Source organism: Eumetopias jubatus, unplaced genomic scaffold (assembly GCF_037043125.1).
Source record: "Eumetopias jubatus isolate StellerSeaLion01/CBP00866 unplaced genomic scaffold, mEumJub1_p1.0 scaffold_3, whole genome shotgun sequence".
Taxonomy (NCBI): domain Eukaryota; kingdom Metazoa; phylum Chordata; class Mammalia; order Carnivora; family Otariidae; genus Eumetopias; species Eumetopias jubatus.
In genome coordinates this window covers 128,096,929-128,117,970 of record NW_028274809.1, presented here as the reverse complement: position 1 = coordinate 128,117,970, position 21,042 = coordinate 128,096,929, and the positions used below count along the sequence as shown (strand labels likewise).

General features: G+C 34.9%; 1 protein-coding gene across 8 annotated transcripts in view; it reads right to left on the bottom strand.

The window, feature by feature from the left end:
* The window catches only part of NBEA (neurobeachin), a 685,632-nt gene that overhangs the window by 67,932 nt on the left and 596,658 nt on the right, over nt 1-21,042 (bottom strand). For all 8 annotated transcript variants that reach the window (XM_088021800.1, XM_088021804.1, XM_088021803.1 and 5 more), the window contains 2 exons: nt 14,262-14,402; nt 4,402-4,521 (listed from right to left, as the gene is read on the bottom strand). In XM_088021800.1, coding sequence (XP_087877926.1) covers nt 4,402-4,521; nt 14,262-14,402 — 261 coding nt within the window. The remainder of the gene's footprint in view (nt 1-4,401; nt 4,522-14,261; nt 14,403-21,042) is intronic.

Genomic DNA, 21,042 nt, shown 5'->3' with positions numbered 1-21,042 from the left:
GTTTGGGATGGTTTGTTGCACAGCAATAAATGACTAAAGTAACACTTGATTGATCAATGATTCGAAACTAGTCCAAGTGGCTGGATATGATTATACAGTTATGCAGAAGAATTAAAGCAGCACGCCAATCAATGAAAAGGCAGTATGAATAACTAAACAGACCTCAGTGCTAGTTCTCGCTTCTTCCTTATCTACTCTGTGAATTTAGGCAGGCCACTTAATATCCGTGGATCTCCTTTACAAAACAAGAATAAGGATAGCTATCTCACAGGGCTGTTCTGAAGACTATCAAATAAATGACAAAAAAGCAGTTTAAAAACTATTGAGAACCATTCAGAAAGCATGCATGCTACTCTTGTAACTGGTAAGTGTGCTCCTTCAGAGCACTTTAGGTATCAATTTGCCTACTTCACGTAAGAGCTCTCCTGCTTACTCTCTTCCCATTGATTTCTGTTAATCAGTTTCTCTTTAAGAGTCCAAGTAGCTTAAGATTTCCTAAATGAAAAACAGTGTGGAAAGACACCAAATACTATCAGAGAAATGGCAAGATGAATATTATAACAGGCATTTTGTGTCTGTAAATGTGATTTCTGGTTTATTTTAACAGCTATACTAAAACCCCATGGTACAGTTAATAGTGTTATACGCGTTCTCTCAATAATAAGAAAATATCCTCAAACACAATTTCTAATTTACAAGCTTATGACAAGTTCAAGCTGCTGAGAAATTGGACTTGAAAGTATGTCTTAGAGTGATAGAAGACCACTATTAACACTATCATAATTGTATACCTATTGCATCAAATCTGACATTTCAGTTTAATATATTTTGCTGAGAGAGCATACCATTTTATGGCTTCCTAGTGAAATCAAATCCAACCCAGACTTTTTCACTTCTCTAATATAATTCACTGCAAGGTTTTAAAGCTGCCATCTCTTTTCTTCCTTTTTTTCAAAAGATTGATGCCCTGGCATTCGTTAATTCCACAAGAGCTCATAATGGGTCAATGAGTCAGTGGCGAGCACCTCCATTAACTGTATTAATTTACACTATGTCACCTTAATGACATTTTGTCACAGCTACCTTTCCTGACATCTACATAGCTATTCAAAAGTAATATAACAACTTTTGAAGGCATTAAGGAATCTCAGTGTAAGAACTCCAGTAAGCTGAATGTCGTTGTTACCAAGACTACCCTAGAGAAGAGAAATAAAAAATAAAATAAAAATAAAGTAAAAACTAACAAGTCTGACTTAACTCAGGGGACCTGGCTCCTGAAAGGTCACCTCACCAACACTCCATCGCTGCCCAGCTTGTATGCATTACCACAGGAAGAGACTGATGTTAATAAAGCAAGACAGAATGAAACCAACTACTCCATTCTAGTTCTTTCTTATATGATTTCTTATATGATTATCTAAGCTAGGAGATATTGCTAGACATTCTTTTATTCACAAATGGAAATGCATTTCCTTAAAATTATATCCAATGCTTTATTTAACAGGGATATTTCTTAGGGATAAGAAATCAAAAGCTTAGGTTTTAACACACAGCAAAACTATTATTACTCTTGGTAACATATTCTTCCCTGCTAAATCAAGTATTATTTCAGAGGGAAAAAAATATCGTGTTTTAATCAATGTATTTAAATGTGAATTTAGAAAGTCTGAAGTTACTACCAGTATTACCAAAAAAACCTCTCTAACATTTCCTTAATGAGAACCCTCAAATTCTGATGCCATACATGGAAAGATTGATACATTTGGACAAACAGACACACATACACACACACTTGAAATAGAGGAAAGCAGAAAGACTGAGAAACCATACTTGTAATGCAATTTGATGCAATTTCCAAGATCTTTTTCAAATCAGTAAGAAAAAGATATTTAATCTAAATGAAAAATGGGAAAAGATATGAGTAAGTTTACGGGTCAATTATTGAAATACGAAACATGAAAATGCTCAACTTCACTCACAATTAATGACATGCAAGCCCAAACAAATTTTCACTCACCAGATTAGCAAAAATTACACTGTTTATTATAATAGTGATGGTGGGGCGTGGGGAAGGAGGCATCTTCACACACTGCTCTAGGGAGTGAATTATCATCTTTGGGAATAATGGTTTGGCAATATCTTTCAAAATTAAAAATGCAGATAGCCAAAGAAATTATCCTTTACACGTATATGCAAAGTTCATCAAGATCACTGTGCAAGGGTGTTTACTGCAGGCTTGTGTTGAATAGTAACAATCAGAGAGAAAGACAAACTACCCATAAATAGGAGATTGTCTACATAAATTATTGTGTATGTGTGCAGTGTGCAGCCTTGAAAAAGAAAGGGTCTACATGGAAAGATATTCAAGAGAGATTATCATAAAATATGAAAGAGAACTGAAAATGCGAAAAATCTGTGCAATGTCAAGCTGGGGAAATGAGCTTCTTATGAACTAATTAAGTCCGGGGGTGGGGGAATAGGTCCTGTTTGTATTTGGCACAGCTGCTTGAGGATAAAAAATAAAAAACCTCTCCAGTTAGCGACAGCCACATTGGTCTTTGTCCTTGATGATGTGACCCCCAGGAACCAAAGGAACACAACTGGTAACAAAATGTAAGCATTTCTTGAAAGTTCCAGAACAGGAAAACTCTGGGAGAAATCCTAGCAGTTGTAGAGGGAAAAGCCTGATACAAACATTCGTCATCAGAGACTGACCTGTAACTTGGTGAGATATTTTTGGTGATGAGAAGCATCAATAAAGTTCTCAGGATAGAGAGTAAAGTGTAACACCATATCTACTTATGTATATTAGAATGATTAACTTTGATCTGTGTGTGTGTGTCTGTGAGGGTAGGTCTTTGAATTAAGCTGAAAAGCCCATTTTCTTTTTTGTGATGACGTCTGATAAGAGTGAGCAGGCATTTTCACTTGAAATAATTTGATACAATGTGGATACCGCTCTGAATTAAGATATGAATAACCTTAAATATAACAGAAAGCCTTAAAATATAGATAATAATATTTAATTCAAACACAAAATATTTATTGAGTGCTTTTTATGAACACTAGGCTAATTCTAGAAGCCTCTGGACTCCTCATTTTCTGGGTAAATTCTGAGAATGTTACAAAATAAGAAACAGATTCTCTCCCTGATTTCATTGGTAGGGAGTTAAATGATGGCTCATGGATACTTTAGAGTTTAATTCCTCAGTGAAGTTATAAGGCTGCTAGGAGAAAAGTATATGCCTTAAGAATTTAGTATAGTAAGGATGCATGTTAAATTATCTTATTTCCAAATATGAATATGTTATATGCACAAATTAATATTCATTTATGCAAACTTTGATAGTAACGAACAAAATACATGGAGAAGCTACACACTACTTGGATCCATTTTGTTTGTTTTCTGCTTTCAAAAAGAACCAAACAAAGTTGTATTCATCCAGTTTTCTTACACTTCAGTAACACTGTAATTGCCTTTAAAAATGTTTGCAATAGACAAACATAAATATGAAAATGATAATTTTGACTTTAATTCACTGCCTGTTGTTGGATTAAGACCCTAAATGGAATAATTCCATATTATTTTTATATTTAACAATATGAGTGGCAGTGATGGGGGAAAAACTGCCTTGAAGAAAGAGGCCTTAGAAAGAAACACATATACCTATTGCAGTAACCTGATCAAATCTCGTTATCAGAGAAAAAATTGAGAAAAATGAGAGAACAAATGTATGTTATTGTTTTGAATACAACCTTTTTTTAGGAGACAAAAGCCCATATAAACGAATAACAAATATTTGTATTTAACAATAGTTAAATCGTACCAAATGTAAAATTACTCTGCTCTCTGGCTGTTTCTGGGTATTGTGTGTGTGCTGGCTTAATCTAATGTGTATTGTTGCATAGTATCCCCAGGCACAGTCAAGTAAAAGCTAAGGCTGTACAGAAAAGCCTACATTTTAAATGGGTCTTGTCATTAATGCTTTATTAATTGCCCCAGGCTACATAAACCCAAAGCTGGGCAAGCTATAACAATATGACACATTAAGGTCAAATCCAGTTCCTGCTGTGTTTTATGGAATGGGCCAAATATTGAGTTAACAGCAGGAAAGGCAATTTATGGCCTTTTTTTTTTTCCATCTCCAGATTATTTGATCTAAATTAGATAGGAATTTTTTGAAATTACAAAAACACCTTAACTGAATAATATAAATGAATTCTGAATCATTTTCTGTGATGCTTAAAATTATTTCTTCTAGTTTCCTTTTAGGTTAGATGTACCACATGATTTTAACATACCATGGAACAAAACTGTCTTATACATCCAATTAAATAAAATAAATCAAGATTTCAGCATATTTTGAAATTAAATTACTATCAACAAATAAAAGAACCTACCTTTACATCAGAAGTATCTCTCTGACTAGTTCTCCAAGATCTTGCAACCGACGAGAAGGTTCGATCTGGATGGTCAAACTTTCCATCATTTGCATTGAGGAAGAAGGTTGTGAAAGGTTCCTAAGTGAAAAGAAGAATCAGGAATCAGGAATTCGACCCTCCTGAAGGCAGCTGCCTTGTTCCTTTGAAACCCTCCTGAGGTAGAAACAGTGAGGAGTCAGGAAGTGCCTAACTAGGCCTGACTGGGCTGCTGAGGCACTGTCACCCTGCAACCTTGGCAGGCCATTTTGCTTCTTGGGCTTTAGTCTTCTGATACATAAGATGATGGAGTTCTAGTGCTCTATGATTTAATGATGAATGATTTTGCATTATTATCAGTTTGTAACTCAGATGTTCTTTCTCCTAAGGCCACACATAATAACACCGCCATAAGAAAACCACTCCGGCACTGTTCACTGCACTGTGGAATTGGGTAGGGAATGGCCATCTTAGATTACCTATGAAAGTCTATTAAAGTACTTGTACCATATCATGGTCTGATGATCTCTTTAAAATGCAAAGTTCTGCTTAAAATCTCTCAGTAGCTCTTCAGGGCTGTTTGGAGAAAGTCTAAATTACTCACTTTGTCTTAAAAGATCCCGAATGATCTGGAAACTTACCTGTCACCTTCCCTTCTTCACCTTCTAAGGTCATGCCATGCTGCTTTCACTTCCTGTCATTTGTAGGGGATGTTCCCTCTGCCTGGTACTAATTTATCCCTTCCCCTCACCATCCTTACTTGGCTAAGTTCTTTCTATCCTTTATGTCACAGCCAGAACTATCCTTTATCCCTCAGCCAAGATGTCACTTTTCTCCTGAAAGATTTTCCTTGATTTGCCAAGCTCTCCAGTATGTTCAGATACAACCTATATTTTCTAAATACATCACTGAAACACTTGTCACACTGTTTTGTAAGTGATTTGTAACTTGTCTATCTCTCCCCCCCACCCCATAGAAACAGATTCCATCATCTATCATGTTCACTGTTTTATCTCCATCACTTAGAATAATACCTGGTACACAGAAGTTGCTCCATGTATAATTTGGCAAAGAAATAAATGAAATAAAGTTAAGTGCAAATGAGACTAGATACACTATAGTCCTTTCAGTATTCTGTCACTGTCACCTCGCAGAAACACATTATTTGCCACCCAGTACATGTTCCCATAGCAGGAAACCTGAGAATGACTATCATATGGTCCTAATATGTTTAATTTTAATGCTTTTTGTATACTTTTTATGTTGGGGGAGAGAAATTATTTCTGATGTCATTAAATTCACTTCTGATGACATTCATTCTTAGCAAGGGTTTCTTACTTAACTACAAGTATAACACAGATAAATATCTATTTCTTTTTCCATGTTTTAATTCTCTCTTAAGTCTAGGATGAATGACATGTCACCCCTAGGTTCAATAATGCTAAGAAATCGACACGACATTTTCCTGAACAGTTATTTTTCTTTAATATATAATCCCTATTAATTCCTTTATATCTATAAAACATTACGGGGCCCCTTTGAACTTTTCTGGTTGTCATTGGTCGTTAGGGCCAGCTGTTGGGCCACAGCTACAACCATTCATCTTCCTCAGTCTCTTCCTGAAATTTAGTGTGGCTGGATGTCATCCATGTTATGAGTTTGTAATAGATCCACTGATTTTTCATGATCAGTATCAGATGACGGTAAAGTATGATTAAAGAGGTAGGAAGAAGAATGATATAACAATATATAGAGAAGGGCTGTATTATTGATTCACCTGAAAATCAGCTCTGCATCCAGGAAGCCCATATTGCTGTTTAAGATTTTAAGTGATATGAAAGACAGATAGATGTCACCGAAATTAAGTTAGGAAGAAAAATTTTACGAGATGTCCTTCACTAGTTAATTGCAGACTTTTAGCTCACTAATGAACATTAGGTAATTAATGCGGCATATCTTATCACTGAGTAGTTAGTTCAAGTGGGGATAAAAACAATTCTAGAAGTAGCAAATGGCAAACTGAATGAAATATGACAGATGTAAGTTGGAACTTTGGTGGAACAAACCATTGACTTCTTTTAGGCAAGTTATTTAAAACCTTAAGTAGCTGTGTTAAGTAACTGCTTCAGGTCGTTCATCTATGTTAATTGGGAAGGACAACACCTCAGGGATAATTACAGGAATTAAATACAATTAAATAATATTGAGAAAGCTTGAAGTGTCTCACCTGACACAGTTATAAAAATGACTACAGCTTTATGCAGTGTGTCAAGTCCTCATTGCTGGGCTGGGCTCACATGAAGCCAGACTGACAACCTGACCAGACTCTTACTGCCTTAGGTCTCATCCATTTCTGTATCCTTAGCACCAAGTACCATGCTTGGCTCATAGTCAGTGTTTAATAAATGTTTCCTGAATGCACCTAAACATACAGGTACTGTTGGGAGATTAGGTGTGGCTGGGTAAGAGTAAGATAGTCTTTGTCAGTTCTTAACTACCCATCTGACCAAAAAGTTGTAACTTCAGAATCCACTTCTTCATTGCTCTAGGACGCCGATGTCAGGTGTGTGTGTGTGTGTGTGTGTGTGTGTGTGTGTTTCTTTTTCTCTCTCTCTCTCTGCAAGTCATAGGCAGAAGTTAATTTAGAAGGATCGCACTTGTCTCTATGATTTTTAACCTATTACACAGATGTGAGTGAAGCCCCATTTATACATCAAAGCCTTACTTTTTTTTTTTTTTATCATCAGCCACTAAAAGCTGATCTATCTCTATCCTGACCTAAATTATAAAATCCTTCCTGGTTTTCAAACCTTAACAAAGACATGCCAAAAATAGCACTGATGGGCATAGTAAAAAGAAATCTGAAATTAAAGAATTGCTTTTATTTCTGGTCATGAAGTTTATGAAACTGGTGGCACCCAAAAGCAGAGAATGCGGAAGAATTCCACATTTCACAGTTTTAAGTAGCTTTTAAAAAGATCTGATTAACGACTGTTTTAAGGTCACATACTACATTACTGACATATATTCTCATTATTCCTGAAGGCCTCCAGCTGCAACAGTAGTAGAGAACGAATAGAAATTGATAACCTATTTGTTTCTAAGTGAGTATTGATCTTTCAAGCTCTGATTACCGTGGAGATTACCTTTTTCCATGTGCTTCCTTATTAACTTCAAGGCACAGTGGAAGGCTTTTCTTTTTTCATTTGACTCATGCCCGACTAACAGAGAGGACTGTTATATTAAACTTAAAAAACTTTTGTATTTTTTTACTTAACATATGCTGACTGAACCATTTTCTGTGTGTACGTTACCATGTTAGATAATTTATCATCCTACTAGAAAAGCTTTCGGTTTGGAATATGTACAAATGAAAACATATTAAGCAGAAATTTCAGAAATTAAAATGTGGGCATTTGTTGGATTTTACATGCTTCCCGTTAGGTCTTACGATATGAATGGCTGATGGCAGACCTCCTTCTCCTAACTACGTCTACCCTGAGGTCACTTCGTATCTTCCAACCCTGTCTTAGTACTAGAAAACCGAACTGAGCAGGCCCGCACTGGGTAGTCGTACCTGTCCTACTGAATTTTATCACAACCCTTATCCCCTGTGAGGACACTAACAACTGTTCCTGCCCTTCAATGACTCCAGACCAGTTAACTCCCTCCTGGGCAATCTAACCTTCTTCCCCGGCCCCTCTTCTCTTCACTCAACCCCTTTTTTCTTCTGTCTTCTATGATATTTGCTCAGTAATATCATAAGAATCTTTTCTTAAGTCCCTCTCTGCTGTACTTTTCTTCTTTGCCTTCTTTTCATTTGAAACAAACCCCATTTGTGGGGAATAGGCAGTGCTTGGAACATAACTCTACCAAAGAGAAGGTGTGTATCTTGAAGTGATATGAAGCATAATAAAGATCAAAGGGAAGGGAACAAAGACAACGGGGCACCTTTTCTGTGCTCAGCACTGTATTGTTTCAGTTAACTCCATCCTTGTGATTATCCTTCAGAGTAGGTATAATTATTCCTGTTTTACATCTGAGAAAATTCAGGGTCACATTCTAGGAAATGGAGGAGCCATTATTTGTATTGTGCATTGTCGAACTCCAGAAGTTTGTTTACTCCCATTCCTTTTGAAGGAATCCAGAAGTATCTTTTAGAATCTTCAAAAAGTCCTTTTAATTAACCTATATACCTGTTATAAACCAGGCTTTTGGTTAAAAATTCCTTATCTGTATGGAGATTCTTCAAAAAATTAAGAAAAGAATTACCATATAACCCAGCTCTTCCATTTCTGGGCATTTATCCAAAGAATACAAAAAGACTAATTTGAAAAGATACATGTACCCCTATGTTCATTGTAGCATTATTTACAATAACCAAGATATGGAAACAACTTAAGTGTCCACTGATAGATGAATGGATAAGACTTTGTGGAGAATTTATACAGAGGACTACTACTTGGCTATAACAAAGAATGAAATCTTGCCATTTGTAATAGTACAGATGTAACTTGAGTGTATTATATGCTAAGCAAAATAAATCAGATGAAGACAGATATTGCATGATTTCACTCATGTGGAATCTAAAAAAAACCCACACAAATAAACAAACAAAATAAAACAAAACAAATTCGTAGATACAAAGAACAGACTAGTGGTTACCAGAGGGGAAGGGGTTTGGGCAGTGGGTGAAGTGGATGAAGAGGGCAACTGTATGGTGATGCGTGGTAACTAGACTTGGGGTGGCGATCACTTTGTAGTGAATACAGATGTCAAATTATAACGCTGTATACCTGAAACTTATATAATAACAGAAAAATAATGAAAAAACAGAATTCCTCACCTTCCTCTAAGTAAATCTGCATTGTCCTTAAGCATCAGTATTCAAGATAAACGTGACAACACTATTTTATTCAGTAGCATTATCTTTGGGCTTTAATTACAATACCTGCAAAAGTGTTTCTACTATTTTTTCCAACTACAAATACGTACTTTTAAAGATATAGGCTCTTGGGTAGGCTTTCCAAAAAACCCATACTTTATTTTTAAAAGTCCCAAATTCCAAATAACTGATTGATAAATGAACTTTTGTTGAATGACCTATTTAACTTCCTTAAAGATTATGATTAAATGTTTGACAAATAAGAATAGTTAGGTGGAATATAGTGAATTTACAGGGTGGACAGGTCGCTGAGGGACGTAAAGGTCAGAGGGTAAGATTTAATTACTTCTGTGTGTATGTTATATGCTATATGTTCAGGGTAAGATTTAAAGTAAAAACATTCCAAGTAAAATGTGCCTTTCATACGAGTTAATATCTGAAGAAACTCCAAACTCCACTCTAATAGTTCATTCATCATTTGCCCAATGGCAGCTATCAAGGAACCAGTCTTTTCAGAGTCTTGTAATTCAGACAAGTGATTTCACTGGTAGTTTGTCTAAAATAATATTTTTAATTTAAAGAAATGAGGTATGTAGTTGATTAGCATTTTAAAGCAGTTATTATCATTGTTATACTATGCATATTGATTGAAACTAATAATGAGTCTAATCACTGGGTCAAAAAGACTTGAAAGGTAAAGGGCAAATACTTATTCTGGATTTTGTTTTTATGAACAAATTCTTAGTGACATGAATTTTAATGCATTTTCTACTTCATAAACTCCATGGGATGGGAGGGAGGAAATCACAATTCCCTGGGCCATTAGGTTAGACACTTGGTAAGCTCTTAGACTTCTATTTATAACATATTTATAATATTTATAATGTAAAATATTTATAACAGCATGGCATAAGATGTGTTGGCTAAATGAGTCCCCATAAAAGTAATCCTATAGATCTGTTCTGTCCAATACAGTAGCCACTTGCCACATGTGACTATGGAGTACCCAAGGTACGGCTCCTTCAAAATGAATGTGCTGTAAATATAAAAATACATTCTGGATTTCAAAGACTTAGAAACAAAAAAGAGTAGAATATATCCTCAAAATTTTTTATATTGGTTATGTGTTGGAAGTATAACGTTTGAATATACTGGGTTAACAAATATGTTTATTAAAGTTAATTCCACCTGTTTCTTTTTACTCTTAAATGTGTCTACTAGAAATTTTAAATTATGTAAGTGGCTTGCATTATATTTCTATTGTACAGTACTGTTGTAGATAATACTGAAAGGGGATTTATAGAATAAACATGCACAGAATTCCTGCCATACTCTTGTACAGATTCAAATTTGTACTTCATTTCACTGGAATAATAAATCAACTTAAGGATGAATTATGATTTATGATTTGAGAAAGTATTTAGCTTTATTAGGGATACAAAAGTCTTAAGTTAAATCAAGCTGTTGATAGCAAGTATTTTTTTTTACAGATTTATTTATTTTTGAGAGAGAGTGTGCGTGTGCAATGCGCATGTGCAAGTGGGGGGAGGGGCAGTGGGAGAGGGAGAGAGAATCCTCAAGCAGACTGCCTGCTGAGCAAGGAGCCTGAGACAGGGCTCAAATCCAGGACACCAAGATCATGACCTGAGCCAAAACCAAGATTCAGATGCTTAACTGACTGAGCTACCCAGGTGCCCTAATAGCAAGTATTTTTATGGACTCCCATTAGTGAATCATAAATCTGACTTCAGACTAATTTGATTACACATAACTATTGAATACCAATTTATGTATTTTAAAATACTATCATATATATACTCTCAATTAATTCTCAAACAATCCAGTTTTGTGATAATGTTCTTTCTGAAATGATTTTGGACTTTTTTTTTTTTTTTTAATCACCAATAGAAGAGGTGTTTTACTCTCCCCATGGCAGTGGCTTACTTATAGCAATGATTGTTCTTGATGGAACCCAAGGTGATGTGAAAAGGCCTCCCAGGATGAATATCTCTGGCTTCAATGCTTTCTAAAAATTTCCTTCTGTAACATTTTTGGAAGTCCCTTTGAGCGTGAACTCTATGAAACCAAATAAACCTGTGCTGCTTAGGAAGTAAATCTCAAGGGCCGCTTAATCCTGGCTATGTCTTTTCTTGTCCTGTAGAGTGAATTCTGGGCAGCAAACAGAATTTGAACTTTACTGACACACTATTTCTCTAGGTTTTTCTTTTTTTAACCCCCTTTGCTAATTTTGTTGTTATAACATTTATAACATGCACAGCTAATCAGTCATTTCCCATTGGTGGTGGTAATGACCGAGAATTTGGTTTTATGATCTCACCATTTGGTGATCAGATAATTTATTAGTCTTTTTGTTTTCTTGTCTGCCTATTTGTGAGCCCAAATCAAATAAGAACATATTTTATGTCCATTGTAAAGGACACCAGCTCCTTGAGATCTTGAATGGTAATTTTTTGTGTTTTTGTGTTTTGTTTTCACCTGTGGCTGATACTGTAGGATAGAAGCTCTAAGTTCTCAATATACCTGTGTGTAATTCAGAAAAGCCTTTAACTCCTGTGTGAGTGTGAAGTATTTTCCTACATCTGGAGAGTATTAAAAAATTATTACAACCCATAAACTAAAGAGCTTTGTTCTGATTGGTTTATAGGGGTAACCGGGCACCTATTTAAATCTTATATGCTTCAGAAAATAAATAGAAATTCTTAGTCTTTAAAAGTGCTGGAGCTAAAAAAATTTCTTAAGAAACATTAGCTCAGAAACATTTTTATAAAATAATCCAGGTTCATGTAATTAAGGTATATCTTTGGACAAATCAGACTAGTAACTTTGGTCTAAAAAATAAAGTTTTATGTATTTTCCTTTAGTTTATAATTACAGAGTTTATTTTTTAAATAAGATTTGGGTTTATTTTCTCATAGGCTAGTTAAATCTAAACTTTTTAAAACTACTTATACTGCTTTAAGATTATAAAAATATGAAATCTCTGTTCAGTTAAACTGAATCATAACTCTGACAAATCTTTTATTGTAATAACAGTAATTGTTTGTAGCATATTACTTATCAGCAATTTACAAGTTACTTAAAAGATACTCATACTGTATTTGTTTTAAGTTCAATTTGTCCCCATAAGAGAGAGAATGTTTGAGAAGGACCTCCAAACTAAAGCTGTCATTTAGGTAGAGGAAAAAAAATCTTTGAAAATATAAGATGTGGTCCCATGGACACACATTTTCATGTACTCTACCAATGTGTTTCTGAGGTCAGTCAGCCTCATGAAACAGAGTGGTCTAAGGTATATTTTGGTAAGGGGAGAAGACATTATTGATGGTATTGATTTACAGATTTGGTTTAATATTCTATAATACTCCTCAGTTGCCTGTACAAAAAAAAAAATTCAGACCATCTGATTCCAGTAACTGCTCTTAACTAGACTGGATTGAAGAAGGCAAGACTAAAGACTAAAGGCAAGAAGATTTGTTAAGGGCTTCTGCAATAATCTAGATGAGAAATAATGGGAACCTAAACTAAGGAAATGGCAGAGTTAATAGAGCAAGGAGACAGACTGCAGAGATACTTAGTTGGAAGAACCTAGCTGATCTGATGTCTGATTGGATGTAACAGGCTGGTAAAACAGAGAAAATATCTAGATCAGGTAACTGGATGAGGGATCACACCATTTATTTAGATAGGAAATGCAGGAAGAACCACCACAGGTTTGTGAGGGAGATGAGGAGTTCCTTTTTGGAAATGGTGTACATGGTATTATGAGGTGTTCATGTAGAAATATCCAGTAGGCACTTGGAAATAAAAGCCGGGAGCCCAAGAAAAACGCTTGCAATGAAGACAGAAGCTGGAAGGCATTAGCTTATCACTGAACGGCCTAGCCTAGATAAAGTATACAGAAAAATCCTGGGGAACACAATCATTGAGAAAAAAAAATTCTGAGCATGAGACTGGGTAGGGCAGTTAGGACGATAGGAAGTAAAACAAGAGAGGATATTGTCTGAGGAGTCACGAGAGGGAAGAATTTCTTTTTTTTTTAAAGATTTTATTTATTTATTTGAGAGAGAGAGAGCGCACAAGCAGGGAGAGCGGGAGAGGGAGAAGCAGGCTCCCCACTGAGCAGGGAGCCCAATACGGGACTTGATCCTAGGACCCCGGGATAATGACCTGAGCCGAAGGCAGACACTTAACCTATTGAGCCACCTAAGTGCCCTGAGAGGGAAGAATTTCAAGAAGGAGAAAGTGAACAATGGTGCCAAATTCTTCAGATACATCATGGGAAGAAATGGGAAGTTCTAGCCCCATAACTTGTGACTTCTGCAAAAACAGTTCAGTAAAGGGGTGGGTGTGGAACCTAAATCAGCCAGGCTAAAGACTGAATGGGAGGTGATAAAGCAGAGAGAGAAGCACAGGACATGGGCAGTTTAGTGGAGGCTGTGCTTACATGTGACTATGAAGGGAGAGAACTGGAAAGTAACTGCAGTGTTGGTTGGGGCGCAAGGAAGCCTGTGTGTATGTGTGTACATATGGATGTGTATCTGTTATTTGAAAGATCAGAGAGACTTGAATGTGTTAGGAGAAAGAGAAAGAAACAGAAAGAAGCCTTCAAAACATTTAGAAACTGTTCTTAAAGTATCCTGCCCAAGAAGCAAGATTGAGAGGGTCAGGGGAGAGAGCCAGCTTGCAACCACCAGTGAACAAAAGAAACAGTGGACATTACGGATGCATTCCAAGGGTCTGGTTCCTTTTATAACTGGTTTAGGCTTAAGAAGCTCACAATTATCTATCTTCCTAACCCGATTTTGTAAATGAGAAAACTCATTTTAAAAAAAGGATTCAGGTTTTGCTAGAGTTTGAAATCTCATTTCTATTTCACTGGCCTCTAATCTTTGTTTAAAACAAGTAACAAGTATAGTAACTTAATGAAGATACTCACAATTCGAACAAGCCAGGATAAGGTAGATGCTGCTGTTGAGTAATGCGTGTTATAATGGTAGGGGGGGCTTTGATCATCGTCCCACGTCTCATAGCGCTCTGCGTAAAATACAGCTCTTTTTGGGTTCAAAGCACCGATGGGCTGTTAAGAAGTGAAAAGAAGCATTTCACTTAATACAGTTATATTAAACATTCTATATTATAACTCTTTATGCTGAAAGTATTTACCATTAATTCATTTTAACCATAGAGCATAAATAATTTTGTATTACATTTTATAAAATTTGATTTTAATATTAATTATGGATCCTTACACTTGCTAAAAATCTCTCAGGAACATCATTTATATATGCGAAGTTTCTGGATTTTACTAAAAGTTTCAGGACACTGGATTACTAGGAATGATCCAGTTTAAACTGTCAAGGCAAAACCAACACTTTTAATGTCATTTTCCTTCCTACTTAGTAATAACCATAATGAACTAAATTTAGCTTGATCACAGGAAATCCAATGAGAAGGTGAAGCAGTTGACCATGTGACAACCATATTAGAGAAAACCTTGTCTTACTAGAGGGTCACTCACAGTGAGAAAGATAATAATCACCCATATGAAAACCCTGTTGGAATGCTTGTTCCCTTCTGTTATTATACAGATGGTGCATACATTTTCTTTATTAAGTGAAACTACAAACCTAAGGCTGATGAAAATAATCCAGACAATTCCGAGTCCCTAGGAAGCATTGGATAAGGGCCACTAAGGCCTTTCCTATCATCCCAATGATGATGTTAGTCCTAGAGTGGAGCACACAGTAAAATGCTCAGGATACAATATACATAGACTTTTTTTCCCCCTGACAAAGCATGTGCTAATTGGATCATTGCCTCAAACTTCTTAGCACACCTAATCATTAAAAGAATTTCTAGCAGATAGTCCTTATGATTTCAAATAATAAACTGTTTTAGCTTTAGTTTCTGTCTGATTTTGGTTTATGGGACACGGAGTCCATGCTCATGATTCCTAGTGGCTACATTATTTTGCTTTAAGATGCATACTATTACATATAAATATTTATGGAGAAAACAAAAGATGAATACTAAGTATAATATAGAACTCCTTTATTCAAAATTTAATATTACTAGTTAACTATGAAGTTCCCCCCAGGGCTTAATTTTAACAAGAGAAGTAGTAGAAAATTAGTGTTTCAATAGGACAAATAATGTTACACAAGAGAGAAAGATTCATTTATAAATTGTTTGGAAGCTTTTTCTTTTGGTTCCATGGGACTAATTCAAATAACACAATGATGTCAGCAGTTAAAAGTCTGTTAGAATTTCCATAAAAAACTCTTATTTGCAAGGGCTCTTATCCTTAATATTATTTGTAAACTATGCTCATTTTTCTTTAACTTAATTATGACTTAACAAAGACTAAACAATTTAATTATTTTTTAAAATTTTTGAAAACTTTGTTTTAATTTATTTAAAAAATGTTTAAGAACTTTGGTTTTAAACATGTTTTAAAATATTCTAAGGCTTACATTTTATTCTGTGTTAAATTTCACCGTTCATCTCTCAAATCTTTTTACATAGATATAAAAAGGCAATGTAATTTCATTAAATGTCACATAGAATATTAATAATATTTAAAACAAATATATCATTATTTTTTTGGTAAAAGGGTACTTACTATAGTGGAATGAATGTGAGCTGTTACTGAATTGGAATAGTTTTTCATTTCAGATAGCCAACATATTTTATGCTTGTCTAGATGTGCAGACATGTGTTTTTCTACCTCAATATTAAAAGACTATTCTTTCAAAGCATTTAAAATGTTTAATACTTTGTCCTCTCTTGAATAGGCTAACGGATCTTTCACGTGCATAAAATGGCTGCACAATCTGTAAGGATTGACCTTATCTGAGATTTTGTTTGTTCTGCAAGACCACACAAAACATTCTTGAAAAAGGAACAAGGCCCTTCCTCCAATCTTTTCCAGCCTTCTCCCCAACTACTGGAAAAGGGATAAAATAAATATTTGCTCTTTTTATTTTACTCAAGTTTCATCAAAGTCATTGTTTTGGAGTGTTTGACAGAATAATACTTTGTAGGAAACAGGTGCACAGTATTAAAAGTATGTACATGCCTCCATTGGTAACGTCTTAAAATGAATTTCCAATTTTGAATTTTTATCGATGCATTTAGAAACAAATTTTATATAACAAAATGTATATGATCTAGTTTGTACTTACTATTTTTCTATTATTTTGCTCTAGTAATCAGGAAGCAATAAATCATCTGAAAGGAAAATGCTTGAAAATGTCTGGGAAACAAAAATTTCATCACAGATGACATATTTTCTTATGGGGTCGAAACATATAATGTCTATTTATCTGCCTATCTGTCTAACTGTCCATCTATCATCTACCTACCTATAATGATCTACTTACCTATGTATAAACTGATATGGTTGTGTTTGCTATCCTTTTAAAATTTGAGCAAATAATGCAACGTCAAAGCCATTTGGATTTAGCAAATGAATAAGGAAGGAAATCTGGTGAAACAGTAAAACTCTACTTAATAAAACGTATAAGCTTATTTTGTAATCTCCTTCCATTTTTACTGTAATTACCATAGTAATTATTACCAGTTTCCTTTACTCTCAAACAGTAGGCTTTTAGGAACAGCCACCTCTATGCTTTTTAAGTGTTTCTACATGAAAAGGTTTAAGTGAAAGTTTAGAACTTGCTATTAGATGTATTATGATTTTGTTCTTGTCGGTTTGTATGCCATAACTTGGCACTGTCACAAAAGAAAATGATGCAGATAACAATGAAAAATTAAAAATAAAAATTCCACCTCTGTAGCACTTTATTATTTTTATTATATATATTTATTATTTATATAAATTTATATATATAAATATAAATATTTATATTTTTATTATTATATTATTATTATCATCATTTTCTAAAACTGCTATAAAGCCCACATGGCTTGCAAAAGAACTATTTCAATATAAAACTGGTGGAAAATTATATGTGTAACATTACCACATCTACATAAAACAACTGAATTTATTGAAGAACTGGTGTTGAGGATTTTCTCTGCTCTATCACTCAATTTCCCGTTTGAATATTAAAGAGAGAAATTTGTCTCAGTCTTAAATACCACAAAAATCTTTGTTTTCCTGGGAAAAAATACAAAAAACAAACAAAAACCTGTGACTTTATGATATGGAACAAAGATCCTGACAGATACTCATAGAGATTTACTCATGAAAAGCTCTGAGAAATATTATTATAAACAGAATTGGTTAATCTTGTTCACTCCAGTGTTTACTATTGGTTTCTTTTTACTAAAACCTCATCTTTCTTTTTTGTTGTCATAATAACTATTAAGAAGGCAATAGAACTAGAGCTCTTTGAAAAGTTCTGGTTAGAATCCTTATGGCATGCATTTCTGAGTGTGAACTTTTTCTTTGGTTACATTTTCCTATTTTCTCTCCTTTTCTGTTCTCTTAGCCTTGACTGACCAACATCTTTCTCTTTTATGAAACCTTACAAGTTTTATCAAGTGCATTTTATGGGATAGATGTATAAATTAAATAAGAGAGGTGAAAACGAACAATAAAGATAATTTAAATAAAAAATACTAACTGGGTAAATGGTACTTTAGGAAGCATTTGAAGGACTTTAGAGAATGTGAAAGTCTGGGCACACAGCTGGATTGTTTTGAATAAATAAATAAAAAAATAAATGTGGATTGACTTGAGGTGCAGTCAATGCCATTAAAATAGATTAAAATTTTGAAGAGTAAAAAAGGTTTTCAAGAGGAATCAGCGGTCCAATTAAAGTAATATTAATAAAACTGAATTTTGGTATTTCAAAAAAAAACTTGAAAATGCTCATGTTCATGGTATTAGGATTCTACTTATATATATAAAATATTTGTGAGCTCACTATTGCTAGTGCTCCCTGCTGCAAACGCTAATGGTACTATATATTTATATAAGATATTGTTTTCACATCCACTTTCTAGATTGATTTTCATAAGTCTTGAGGTGGGCAAAGCATTCATTTTGAAACTAATTTCATGAGGAGGAAACAGGTACATGGGTCTCTACTCTTTCCACAACACTGAGATGCCATTTCATGGCTAAATAGGAAATTCTGATCTTGATGTCATTTTTTTCTTCTATAACTGCCTACTTAATTCCTAAACCATCACAGTTCTTCAGAAATGGAATGCACCCTACAGGCCTACAAGTCCAACTCCCTCACATTATAGATGAGGGCAATGAAGAAACGTCCAATCAAGATTGCATTAGTCTGAGAAAGACATGTATCATATGATGTCACTGATATGAGGAATTCTTAATCTAAGGAAACAAACTGAGGGTTGCTGGAGTGCTGGGGGGTGGGAGGGATGGGGTGGCTGGGTGATAGACATTGGGGAGGGTATGTGCTATGGTGAGCGCTGTGAATTGTGTAAGACTGTTGATTCACAGACCTGTACCTCTGAAACAAATAATACATTATATGTTAAAAAAAAAAAAAAGATAGGAAGGGAAAAATGAAGGGGGGGAAATCGGAGAGGGAGACGAACCATGAGAGACTATGGACTCTGAGAAACAAACTGAGGGTTCTAGAGGGGATGGGTTAGCCTGGTGATGGGTATTAAAGAGGGCACGTTCTGCATGGAGCACTGGGTGTTATACACAAACAATGAATCATGGAACACTACATCAAAAATTAATGATGTAATGTATGGTGATTAACATAACATAAAAAAATATGCTAAAAAAAATAAGACTGCACTAGTCAGAGGCCATACATTTTACAGAACCAGCTGAAGCTTTGTGCCAGATACAGCTGGAAGTGGGATACAGCTGATTGATCTGTTTGGCTTCTAGGTATTGTTTTTGTTATTTCAGTTCTCTCAACACATCTGAGCTTCTAACATATTGAAGTCATCTTGTTATCTTCCAGTATAATAACCAAGGGCTTGGGAATCCTGAGAAGAGGCTTCAAGGATTCTTTTCATTTTTTTCAGTTATGAGCTATATATCATCAGTCTTAAAATTCTCCATTAGGACAACATAGAAATCATACCTACACATGCTTCTGTGCTCAACTTTTTTTTTTAACCCCGTAAGCTAGCCTTTCAAGGCAATGGTTTTTACTCATTTCTATGTTCGCAGCACCTGATACACTACTTGGCTCTTTTTAGGTACATAATAAATGCTGAATGAATGAAAACTGATTGATCTGATGATATAAGATTGACTGATTGATAGATTTCTTGGGGGAGGGTGGGCAGAGGGAGAAGGAGAGAGAGAATCTTAAGCAGGCTCCACACCCAGCGCTGAGCTTGAGATCATGACCTGAGCCAAAATCAAGAGTTGGATACTTAACTGAGTGAGCTACCTAGGTGCCCCTGATTATATAACATTTACATTTCCATATGGAAACTTCAGACAAAAATTTTAGGAAAAATCAAAAGACAACAAAGTGAAAAATATTTATAGCACATATGATAAAGGGCTAGTTTCCTTAAAAAGTGAGCTCTTACAAATCTGTAAGAAACTAATGAATAATCTAGTTGAATAAATGAGCAAATGAGATGAACAAGCAATTTACAGAAGCAAATTTTCAATATATGTAGGAAAAACAGTGCCAGCTCATCCAATATAATATTGTTCAGCGTACATTACTCCTTCTTCCTTTATGAACCACTCCGTCCCTACTCTTGGAACACCTGGTTCAGGTGGCTGACTCCATTATCTGATCCCCTGGGTGAGCATGTGATCCAGACTTGGCAATCAGCATATTCTATCCATATGGCCATTAAGATTAGTGCAGAAATGGGCAGATGATTCAAGTTATTCCAATGAAACTCTGCTGAGACTATCTGGGCAAGAAGGTTTCTCTTTTTCTAGTGGGATTACAAAGACATCACTGCTATAACATAGGGAAGCCTGTCTGAAAATGAAACCAACGAGGAAAAATACCAGAAACATAGCAACCTATGACACTGGTGAGCCCTGGGATCCAGTTTTCTTGAACTAACCAATCCTGATTTCTCAGTTATGTGGGCCAATAAAAAATTTCTGTTTTAAATGATAGCCAGTTTAAGTTGATTTTCTGTTCTTTACAGTCAAAAGTCAGAAGTACATGGCAAGTTTTAAAACGTCAAATAAAAACTATTTTTATTCATTAGGTTGTCAAAAATTAAGTTTCACAATACTCAGTGGTGGCCAGGGTATAGCAAACCATGATATGTCATAATACTGTTGGTAGGAATATAAATTGGTATACATTTCTCATGGGGCAACCTGGTAATATTTTTTTAAATATGCACTTGCTTTTGATCCAATCATTCCACTTTGAGGAATTTATAATATGGAAAGAATCAGATACAAGGATATTTATATTTCTCACAACATTGCTTGAAATGGCAAAACAAAACAAAACAAAACAAAAATCCCCACAAAACTAGAAGTAGTCTAAATATCCAGTAAGGCACTAGTTAAACAAATGATATACTCATCCTGCTGCATATTATGCTTCTAATTGAAAATGCTGATTTGAAAAAAACTCCAAGGTAAATTCATTCAATAGATATTGAGCACCTACTATGTGTCAGTAATTACTCTAGACCCTACAATAAGATAAATGAGGTTGCTATTCTCATGATGCTTCATGTGTGTGTATGTGTGTGTACGTGTGCATGTGTCTTTAGAGGCAGAGACAGATGGAACCTAAATAAACAATTAGGTAAAT